Source organism: Bison bison, unplaced genomic scaffold, assembly GCF_000754665.1.
Source record: "Bison bison bison isolate TAMUID 2011002044 unplaced genomic scaffold, Bison_UMD1.0 scf7180017864503, whole genome shotgun sequence".
Classification (NCBI taxonomy): domain Eukaryota; kingdom Metazoa; phylum Chordata; class Mammalia; order Artiodactyla; family Bovidae; genus Bison; species Bison bison.
The window spans coordinates 478,647-490,228 of record NW_011495061.1 but is presented as its reverse complement, the minus strand read 5'-3'; the positions used below and the strand labels follow the sequence as shown (position 1 = coordinate 490,228).

General features: G+C 56.6%; 1 protein-coding gene across 1 annotated transcript in view; it reads right to left on the bottom strand.

Annotated features, from left to right (window-relative positions):
* The window catches only part of VIPR2 (vasoactive intestinal peptide receptor 2), a 112,940-nt gene that overhangs the window by 34,521 nt on the left and 66,837 nt on the right, over positions 1 to 11,582 (bottom strand). Inside the window, exon 4 of the mRNA XM_010829350.1 lies at positions 10,836 to 10,933. Coding sequence (XP_010827652.1) covers positions 10,836 to 10,933 — 98 coding nt within the window. The remainder of the gene's footprint in view (positions 1 to 10,835; positions 10,934 to 11,582) is intronic.

Sequence of the window (11,582 nt, the reverse complement as noted above, 5' to 3'; positions counted from 1 at the left end):
CTACAGCGTGTCACCGTCATCGCATGATCAGGCGGTGGGGGGAACACGCCAGGGAGCTTGCCCTTCTCGAAGCTTCGGGGCCTTGGCGGGGCGGGCTGCAGTGGGCAGCGGGGATGAGACCCTGCACACTGGGCCGTCGAGGCCCTGCTGGGAGGAGATGCCGCCCCTTCCCCCACCGTCACCCGGGGCGGCCTCCCGCCCCCCAAGTGCTTGGGGCCAGGTGGCGAGTGAGTCCCCCGCAGATCCCGCTGTCCATGCGCACCCGCCGCCTGGAGCTGCCGGCAGAGCCCTCCGCAAGGCACCCCGTGGCCTGGCCTGTGTGTGCAGACACAGAGCCCTAACTATGCGACGCAGCCTCTGCTCGACCCGCCAGGCCTGCTGTGCATCTGCTGTCCCCGGGACTATTAATAGCTCTCGTTCTCTCCTGAGAGCCCAGGTTTGGCCAATATTTTATACAGCCACCCTATTTATAACCCAGTCGTGGGTTATGCAATCAATTCCGAAGGTGACAACCAACACTTAAAAGAAGGCAGCACGGAAAACGTGGCTTTGTGGAGTGTCTGTGTTGGCTCACAGTGTGAGACGCATTTCTAACTGTGGATGTCAATCAGCAGTCGAAAGCCCCGTGGCTGGACCAGAGACTTGATTCGGGAAACTTCTGATTACAGCCTGGCCCGGCCCATTGCCTCACCCCGCAGCTGAGGCACAAACACCCTGACGTGTTCTCTTTTGAACCTGCGGAAGCCCCGTGCTTCAGTACCTTTGTAACACAAAAGCTAATTCATTTCCCCAGACCTTTTGGTAATGATTAACCTGTGTACCTGGGGCCCTGGGAATGCAAAGGAAACCACCGTTGATACTCAGTGTCTGTCTGGGACAGGAGCCACTTGATTAGAAGGCACAACCCCTGTCTCTGGGGAACGTAGGACATACAACGTCCTGTTGGATGAACAAGACTAACACAAACCCTGAAAAATGGATGAGTAGGCGCTGACCTGCGCTTCTAGCTGCAAACTCAGACCGAGCGGCCAAGGCACAGCAGGGGCCAGAGGGGCAGGGACCCCTCGTGGCTGGCAGGCGGCAAGGGTGGGTGGGGGCTCGAGGTGGGGGCGTGGGGTGCTGGGGACACCGGGATGTTTCTGGATGGGGGCCGGGGCCGTCCAGGCTCCATGCAGAGGCATCAGTAGTGCACGACACTCACTCCGCTTGGCAGCTGCTCCGAACACGCCGGTCCTGCTGGGTCTCCCAGCTCCTCTGAGAAGGCACCGCAGGGACCCATGCACGCCGTCCTGTGGGGCGGCAGGTGGAGGGCGCAGTGGGCAGTGTGTGCTGCCCACGGCAGGACGCAGAGTGGGCTGGCCAGCCCGGGCCTCTCCTCGTGGTGGCTTTGGCGCAGGGCAGGATTTTGGAGCCTGTGGACCAGCAGCAGGGCCAGGAGGTAGCCTCTGTCTCCCATGCAAGGAGGTTCCTATTCTCACGTCAGAGATGGAAGCTGGGGGCTTCTTCATTTTAGAGGCCTCCAGAAACACAGCCCCGCCCGTCTTCAGGGCCTGTGGTCCAGGCTCAGTTCCAGCTCAGGATTCGCTGTGAGGCTCACTGTCACGCTGGTAACAATCTTACCGTTGAGTTTTTCTTCCTGAAGGTTGTTGGCAAATATCTTTTAAGATCCACCCATTCTGATTAGAAGATTCTAACTATAACCTAATCATGATGGTGCTTTGCAATTTACAGAATGTAGCACAGAAGTTAATTCATTCTCTTCTTCCAACGGCCTGTGAAGGAGCAGACGTGTTCTCGCCACCCTTCTCTTACTCAGGTGGGACCTGAGTCCGGGGAACAGTCGTAAAACGCGGGGCCACCGAGGTGCAGGGTTGAGACTCCACTCAGACCCTAGTGTCTTCTCCCTCCAGAGGCTCCTCCCTGAGGGCAAGTTACCCAACTGTTTCAGCTTTTTCCTTTAAGAGGAATCGGTCAGTTCTGCAGATAAGGACGTGGATGTCACCACTCTATCCAAACAAAGAGCAGAACTCTGAACACACAGGAAGTCAACAGCTCTCCTTTGGTCCACAAGAGAAGGGAGGACACAGGACAAACAGCCGTCCCAAGACTAGGGGGGACCAGGCAGCGGCAGGAGCTGGGGGCTCCCTGAACAGAACCGCGAGGCTGCCTGTTAAGCTGCAGGAATCAGACACTGGCGCGGCGGAAAGGACAGAGAAGGACGTCAGAGAGCAGGACAGAGCAGAGTCCAGTCCGCGTGATGGTCACTGGTCTTTGACAAAAACTAAAGGCAGCACCCTGGGGCAAAAGCAGTCTTTCCAACAAACGCTGCTGGGACAACTGGACATCCACACGCAAAAGAACGAGCCTAGGCACACCCATATGCTGCTGCTGCTGCTGCTGCTAAGTCGCTGCAGTTGTGTCCGACTCTGTGTGACCCTATAGACGGCGGCCCACCAGGCTCCCCCGTCCCTGGGATTCTCCAGGCAAGAACACTGGAGTGGGTTGCCATTTCCTTCTCCAGGCATACCCTTATATTTTCACAAAAATTAACTCAAAATGGGCTATAGCCGTAAAGAAAGTAGGAAGGTGCACAGTCCTATCTAACTCTTTGTGACCCCATGGGCCATAGCCTGCCAGGATCCTCTGTCCGTGGGATTCTCCAGGAAAGAATACTGGCGAGGGTTGCCATTTCCTCCAGGGGATCTTCCTGACCCAGGGATCAAACCCAGGTCTCCTGCATTGCAGACAGATTCTTTAGCATCTGAGCTGTCAGGGAAGCTCCTATAGATGTAAAGGTAAACTGCAAAACCATAACTCCTAGAAAATAGCATAGGAGAAAACCCAGATTCCCTTGGGTTGTGATGCTTTTTAAAATACAATGCCTGTATGTATACCTATGGCTGATTCATGTTGAGGTTTGACAGAAAACAACAAAATTCTGTAAAGCAATTATCCTTCAATAAAAAAATAAATTAAAAAAAATACAGTGCCGAAGGCACCCTTCATGAAACAAATCATTGATAAGCTGGACTTCAATAAAATTAAAAAATTTTACCCTGTGAAAGAATTTCAGAGAATGAGAAGACGGGCCACAGACAGGGAGAAAATATTTGCAAAAGACATCTGATAAGGATTGTTATTCAAGACACATAAAGAACTCTTAATACTCAACAATGAGAAAACAAACAACCCAACTAAAAATGGGCCGAAGACCTTAAAAGCTGCCTCTCGAAAGAACGGATCCAGGTGGCAAACAGGCCAATGAGAAGATGCTCCCAGAAAGCACAGGTCAGGGCGTCCAGGTGGACAGAGGCCCCAGGAGCCTGCAGACTCGGTGGTGAGCAAGCGTGTGCGGACTCTGCAGTCACCGGGGACCCCGGTGGTGAGCATCCCTTCGCTGTGAAGCGGTGATTAAAGGCAGAGCTCTCCCTCATGGGCTTGTTGGGGGATTTAATGAGCCAATCCATGTGAGAGCTGTAAACACTCTCAGTAAAAGCCCGAGACGTGATTTATGGCGCTTGGTTTGATTTTATAATAAAGACCGTTTTTATTAGGAAAGAGATCCTCGAGGTTGTTAATCCAGCGCCCCTAGTCCTCCTGGGTCAGGCTCCGTTTGCGCTCACTCTGCTTCATGGAGCACCTGGAAACACCCACCGCCTCCCCACGGGCAGCGTGGTCCCGCCTCCCGCACGATCACCAGCATCGTGTAGGAAGGACTGGCCGGCGCGATCCTGCTGACCGCAGCTCCTCCTCCCATCTGGGGGGCTCAGAGGCGCCGCGCACCCAAAGGGGAGACACAGGTCCCCGGCTTTGTGCTGGGCCCCTCTGGTCTCTGCTGCAGCCTTCGGGGCCTCTGAGGAAGTGGACCTGAGCCCAGCTGGGCGTCCTGACAGCACTGTCCCGGGAGGAAATGACCAGGCCCCTGTCCCGGCAAGTCGGGGTCACCTGGGGACATCACGTTGCCCCCGAGGTCACTGTCCTCCTGAGGATGAGCAGAGGCTTCAAGAAGGAGACGGGGGTCCAGACAGTCCCCACGACTAATGCCCCCTCAGCACAGGCAGACTCCCCATGGAGACTGCAACCCTGAGCGGCCGGCAGCCTGGCCATGGGTCGGGGGGCAACCCTCCAGAGGCGGGGGCCCTGGGGTCCTGGGATCCTGGGGTCCTGGGGGCCCCATGGCACTCCAGAGACAAGGGTCCTGGTGTCCCGTGACCCTCCGAGGTGGGGGTCCTGGGGTCCTGGGGTCCCTGTCTGCACAGCTGTCAAGACTGTGGCCCAGCTCCCTGTCTTCAGTCACCGCAGGGACCGCTCCTTTGTTGGTATGGACTGGTTACAGGAGAATGCATTTTCTTTTAAAACCCAAATGTGACATTTCTGAGGTTAAAAAAAAAAAGTGGTAGATATTTTTGAATGTTTTCTCCCACTGACACCTATTTTGAGCACAGGGTTTATGCTAAAGAAAAGGCAACAGAAAGAGAGGTCGGGAACCTGTGCTTTGCCACCAAGCACCCTCACGCTCAGTGGGGAATCCGGACCTGACCCTAGAGACACCAGGCAAAGCCCACAGGGAGCCGGGCTGAGGGGCGAGGCCTCCAGCACGACGAGGGAAGGACAGAGAACAGCTGGGGCGGGAGAGGCTGGGTCACTCCACCAGAGCCGCCCTGGCTCCTCGGAGGGATGCGCCCTGGGCAGGGGACACAGACAGCAGTCAGGGAGCAGCTTCGCAAAGACGTGCGGTGCTGGGCTTACAGCAGGGCTGCTCACTCCTGAGGCAGCGCGTGTGTGTGGCCAGGGGTCTGCTGCTTGCCCCCCAGGCCTCAGAGGCTGCAGGACAACCAGCCAGCCGGGTTCCCCGAACCACTCCTGCAAGAAAGTCGCCTCCAAACAGGCCTCAGGAAATGCTCAACAGCGGGAAATTTGACGGTTGAGTCTCCACTTGTCCTGACAGAGTCCGGGTGGAGGCAAATGTCACTGAGAGATGATTTGTCAAACAGCAGAAATTTGTTCTGAGGGGTCTTAAAACTATTTGAATATAGAAATAACGTATTTGCTGACTTCTGAAGAGGTAGAAAATATAACCAAACCACTAAAGGGAACACGCAGCTTCACTGTTTCTGGTCCTTCATCCACATGTTTCCGGGCGTGCAGTCTCTTGCTGCCCTTGTCCAGCTCCTGAAATGCCCACGTCCCACCCCAGTGGCGGGTGGTACCACCCTAACAGTGAGGAAGGGAGCTTCTCCGAAAGCCTGTCCTCTCTTCCTAGGTCTGTAACAGATCGCAAATACCCAGTAAAACAAACATTGTTAATTTCCATATTTTCTTCAATTATCTCTTTGGACTACAGACTTTCAGTCCTGAAATCTGTATGTCATGTGGAGAAACAGACAGGGTTATCCAGCGAATATCCTGGTTGCCCCCATCCTACCCTGGAGCAGCGCCTCCCTTCCTGAGGGTCTGGTGGGTACGGCTGGGGCTGATAGGCACCCAGCCCTGCTGGCAGGGCTCCCCATCCTGAACCCACCCCCCGCCTGCCTCACCTCCCAGACGCAGTGCCGCCCCGTCATCTGATGAGCAGTCCATGCACTGAGCGTGCCCTCCCGTGCCCTGAAAAAAACCCTGGGAAGCTTCCTCCCTCCACTTGATGCAAAGTGAAGCACAGACACCACCCTTGGTGCTTGTTTGGAGGCAGAACGGGATTGGCCACCGTAACAGAGCTGACTGTGGGCCCCCCTGCACCTTTAGGGCTCCAATCCTGGCCTCCGCCCCCTGCAGGCCATCCCTGCTGAGCCCCTCACCCCACCCCACGCGGGGACATCGTGGTCCTGCAGGGCCTAGGAGTGAGAGATGGAAGGCATCTGACGCGGAAGGACTGCGTGCTGGGGACGGGGACCCTGGGGGAGGCAGCACTAGCGGTCAGAGTGAGAGTTGCTGCGTGGTCTGAAAGCTGAGAGGAGGCCGCAGAAATATTTTTAGGAATATGGCATAACATGGAAGAAATGTGTCTGCTTGAAGCATGGGAAGGTTGAAATGCCAAACAGCTCTCTTGGCTAAATTTAGCAGAAGTGCTCTTTATTTAAGACCTATGTTAGCAAATATATAATGTGGGAGATGTATGGAGTGCCTGCCGTGGCGTGTCCACTCAGCACAGGACGCCAGCCTGTCTCTGGGACTGCTGTCCTTGGGAGGGGCCGTGGGCCAGGCACACCAGTGACTGAGTCACACCTGGTGGCCGAGCGGGGTACAGCCCTGGGGCCCTTCACCTGGGCGGCTCTCGATAACAGGGGAAAGGAGACCTCCTGGGCCCACAGAGACTCATCACGGCCTCCGACTACAAGCTGCTGGATGTTTTGCCAGCTCTCGGGTGGGACACTGGGCAGGAGGTGGGAACCAGAGGCAGGGAGGCTGGCCAGGACACTCTGACCAGGAGCCTCCAGATGGCCTTCAGCGGAGGAGGGAAGTCAGGAGGACAGGGTCTGCCTGACGTGCTGTGGGGGCGCCCCTGGGCCACAAGAGCCCCTGGGTCTGGGGCAGGACTGGTCGGGGGCTTCGTGGGGGGGCAGGTAGGCAGGCAGATGACATGGGGTGGAGTGCCCAGTCCTGGCTGGTCCCTCCTGAGGCTGAGGCTATGGTGCAGGATAAGCTCCTTGGCTCCAGAGACCTTCAGCTCTCAGGGAAACCCTGGGCTCCCATGATAAGGGTGGGACTTCCTTAAACCTTCTTAGTGGTATTAAGCCCTTTATCCAAGGGTTAAAAGAGAAGAAGTTTAAGATGAAGATACGCAGGCCAGGCTGGAGGTGACTTTTGCTGGGAGAGGAACACAGACAGGGGAGACCTCGTCTGTGGAAGCTGGGGCACAGTGAGAGGGTGTCCCAAGATGAGCAGGGCTGGGTCAGGGTTTTGAGGCACCAGGAATGCAGGCTTAGACCACTGAGCGCCCCCCAGCCCCTCGCAGCCTCACAGTCACGGCTCCGGCTGTCATCCAAGGGCTTCTCTGGGGTCTTCAAGCCCGTGTCTCCTTCTCAGGGCTCCCGCTCCCCGTTACTTTACCTCCTGATTCCCTCACCATATGTGGCTTACGTGGAGACTGTTTTTCCCCTTGAATTTAATTAACTTTGAAACCAACAAAGGTTGCACGCGTGGCACCCAGGGTGGAGTTTGGCTCCGTGACAGCAGGAAATCCAATTACAACTGTAGAACTGGGGAGAAAGATGGGCTGATGAGACGCGGAGTGATGTATTAGCAGGAGCCCATGGAAGGCCGGTGGGCTGAGGCTCTCGCTCCCCACCAGGAGGGCCTGTCCTGGCCTCGCTCGGGCAGCCCCATGCCTTGAGGCTCTCATCCTCACGGACTCGCTAAACAACCAGGCATCCAAAGCATGCGAGTGTGGGAGCTGCAACCAGGGAGAGAGTTACTCATCCTGGCTTTGTGCCATTATTTCCTTCACTTTCTCATATTAAAGTATTTTGAGTTTCTAATCCATTAGTAGGGAATATGCACTCATGATACTTGCAGAGTCTCTGAAATGTTTAACTGAGAACAAAAATAGCTTTGCACACTGGATAGAAAGGCAGTGGGAAATCACAGGCCCCATCCTCGAGGGGTCTGAGCCGACGCAGTTCCCACAGGGTGTCCTCTACAGCCGTGTCAGTGCTTCGTTGCCTGAGGACAGAGGGGAATGCCGGGGTTCCTGGAACATTCACGTGTGACGTGAGCACAGGCTGTGCTTCCCCCCATGAGGTCCCGAGGCCTGAGAGGTCCACATGCTGGGCTGGCTGCGGCGGCGGGCAGGAGCTGTGGGCAATGGTAGGTGGGTGTTGGAGCCTCACCCGCCCTCCACGCTCAGGAGGCCGGGCGCTCCCCGGCTGCACCCCTGGCCTGTCTGGGAGCACGTGTGAGGTGACAGGGGCCGGGCCACTGTGGGGCTGTCCTCGCTCCTGGTCAGAACAGGGCTGGGACACTCGTCTCTACAGGGATGGTCCTCAAACTGGGGTCAATGCTACGCAGTTTAAGGCTCCCTCGTAGAACACCGACAGGACGGCTCCCAGTTTGGACACGTTACATCATAGAACAGCAGTCTGGGGCGAGTCCGGAACCTGAGATGGCTCACAGGCCCGTAAAGAGTCGGTTGGCCTGAGTTCCCTCGGTGGTCTCTGACCCGCCTGGGGGCCCGGCCTCCAGCGAGCCCACGGGCCATGGCACCCAGCCTGTCCTGGGTGGCGGGGCTGACAGTGGAGGCGGTGAATGCCGCCCAAGCCGCAGGCTCAGCACCGGGGCCCCACCTTTGTGCTGCAGCCATGGGGGCCATGGGGGCCTTCCGGCCGCCCCTTCTCTGTGGGGTCCCTGCAGAGCGCCCCAGGGTGCAGGTCCAGGTGGGTCTGTGGATGGGTCAGCAGCCCTGGCTTGGCTGCCCAGGTGGGTCCCAGTGCATCTGGGCAGCTGCCCTTGTGTGGGGAGCGGGGGCTCGGGAACTGCCCCCGAGGAAGGGTCAGACGGACTGACTCTCGTCAGAATGGCAGGGTCCCTGGCTATGCCACATTGTTCCTCCAAACCACAGTTTCTCCATCTATAAAGTAGGCTGTCACCTGGTAAATGAGGTGCGGGTGGGCAAGCGGCTGACGAGCACACACCTGCAGTGGTTGGAGGAGTAGGCTCAGGGCCTCCCCAAGGCGGATGTGAGGGGCTGTGAGCCCCCACGCCCGGCGCACGCAGGAGAACCTCACACCTGTCAGCAAGGCGCACATAGCACGGACGCCCAGCCGCACCCCGGTCACCCTCCCTGCCCGCCAGTCACGCCTCACCAGGCTGATCTTCCAGTTAGAGGGGTACATGCAAAAAAAGGTGCTTCTTCTCCAGGGTTTCCTGATCCTACAGGAGAGGAACTGGCTTTAAATTACAGACCTTGGTGAAGAGAGCAAAGGAAGCCCCTCGGTCATCCAGGAAAACGACGGGTAGCAATGTTCCCACGGGTCTCACCTGGGGACTGACATGGGGGACTGGCGGGAGGGGGCCTCAGCCCACAGACAGGCTTCTGCCAAGGTTCTCTGGGCTCCTGCTTGGGTGGCAGGCAGCCCCCAGGCTCTTTAAATGAGCCCCACACCCAATGTGTGGACTGTGTGGATCACAACAGACTGTCGAAAATTCTGAAGGAGGTGGGAATACCAGAGCACCTGACCTGCCTCCTGAGAAATCTGTATGCAGGTCAGGAGGCAACAGTTAGAACTGGACATGTAACGACAGATTGGTTCCAAATAGGAAAAGGAGTACGTCAAGGCTGTATATTGTCACCCTGCTTATTTAACTTATATGCAGAGTACATCATGAGAAACGCTGGGCTGGAGGAAGCATAGGCTGGAATCAAGATTGCCAGGAGAAATATCAATAACCTCAGATATGCAGACGACACCACCCTTATGACAGAAAGTGAAGAAGAACTAAAGAGCCTCTTGATGAATGTGAAGGAGGAGAGTGAAAAAGGTGGCTTAAAACTCAATATTCAAAAAACTAAGATCATGGCATCTGGTCCAATCACTTCATGGCAAACAGATGGGGAAACAATGAAAACAGTGACAGACTTTATTTTCTTGGGCTCCAAAATCACTGTAGATGGTGACTGCAGCCATGAAATTAAAAGATGCTTGCTCCTTGGAGGAAAAGCTATGACCAACCTGGATAGCATATTAAAAAGCAGAGACATTACCTACAAAGGTCCATCTAGTCAAGGCTATGCTTTTTCCAGTAGTCATGTATGGATGTGAGAGTTGGACTATAAAGAAAGCTGAGGGCCGAAGAATTGATGCTTTTGAACTGTGGTGTTGGAGAAGACCCTTGAGAGTCCCTTGGACTGCAAGGAGATCCAACCAGTCCATCCTAAAGGAGATCAGTCCTGGGTGTTCACTGGAAGGACTGGTGCTGAAGCTGAAACTCCAACTTTGGCCACCTGATGCGAAGAACTGACTTACTTGAAAAGACCCTGATGCTGGGAAAGATTGAAGGTGGGAGGAGAAGGGGACGACAGAGGATGAGATGGTTGGATGGCATCACTGACTTGATAGACACGAGTCTGAGTAAACTCAGGGAGTTGGTGATGGACAGGGAGGCCTGGTGTGCTGCAGTCCAAGGGGTCGCAGAAAGTTGGACACGACTGAGTGACGGAACTGAATACCCGAAGCTGGCAGGGAGCACACGTCTGAAGCAGGCCCAATCTGGGGCTCCTAAGGCTCATCCCTGTCCACACAAGGTCATGGCCTTAGTAGCAGGGCCCAAGGGGAGAGAGTGGGCTGGTTTTTGGTAGTAAACAAAACAACCCCCGTCACGGGCCATGGCTTGGTGAGCGTGCCGGCACCGGGGAGTTTACAGAAGGCCCGGGGCAGGCTTCAGCAGAGCCGCGGTCGTTCCTGGAGGGGGGGCTCTTCTCGCCCCTCGCCTGCCCTGGGCCAAGTCTGGACCCAGCCTGAGAGCATCACCAGCAGGCACTGAGCCGGGGCAGCCCCGGCCAGGCACACTGGCTCTATGTCTGCAAAGATGCTCCAAGCTTGGTCCCGTCCCTGCGGCTGGCTCAAGGCTAAGAAAACCGCTTCACAGCTTTTGAAGAGCCTGTATTGTGGCGACATCTCCAAGGGAACAAGAAACCCTCACAGCAGAAAGGACACGCATTACAGCTGGGCTCAGCAAGCACCGCCACTCTGGGGTCACCTTCCAGACACAGCAGGCTGGCGAGGCCTCCCTACCCCAACCTTACAGAACCATCATGATTCCTAAGCCCATGCAGCTGAGCTGAAATACGGGCCCAGCTGGATTTGACCGGAAGTGGAAGGAGCAGCGAACAAGGTGCTTACCTTACTCTCATCCTCAGGGTCGCTGTAGCCACACGCGTCCATGAAATCCGGGAACGTCTCTGACCACCCGTCACTGGTGCAGTTCTTGCTTATGTTTCCTGGAAAGTGAACGCCACGGGTCTGATCTGCGTGTTCACGGCGTGCACCTGCGCCTCGGGGCCTCTCGCTCCCTCTGCCGGTGAGGGTCAGGGCCTGGACCAGGGCGCCCGCTGCTCAGGGCCTCCTGACCCCTGGAACCCGGGCAGTGGTCCTGCATTTCAGGGGGCCTCGGTGGCTGGAGGGAGCAGGTTCTCAGACAAAGCACGGGCACATGATGGTCGTCACGTGGGATGCAGTTAACCGTGTGCTCGGATCGCCACAGAGCAGAGTGGAAGTAAACACGGTGTATCCTGTCAAGTGAGAAGGGTCTGCAGCCAGACCCCGATCACCGTGTTCTGCTCTTCAGACCCCGATCACCCTGTCCTGCGGCTGGAGTCGGGAACAGAGAAGAGCGATGGCGGAGCAGGATGCGGGGCTCTTTGTAACTCATGCAACCCTGACGTCTCACGAGGAGGCCCTGCGACGATCCCTTGCTGTGGACAAGAAACCTGACGCTTAACGAAGGTGGCCCACCGGCCCAAAGCTCCACAGCCGAGAGCAAGTGGCCCGTTTCAGGACGGGGCAGTCAACTCCTCAAGTGCACAGCACGCTTGCGGCCCACCTGCCCTTGGGACAGTACCCTGAGGTCTGGAAGGCCAGGGGGCGGGG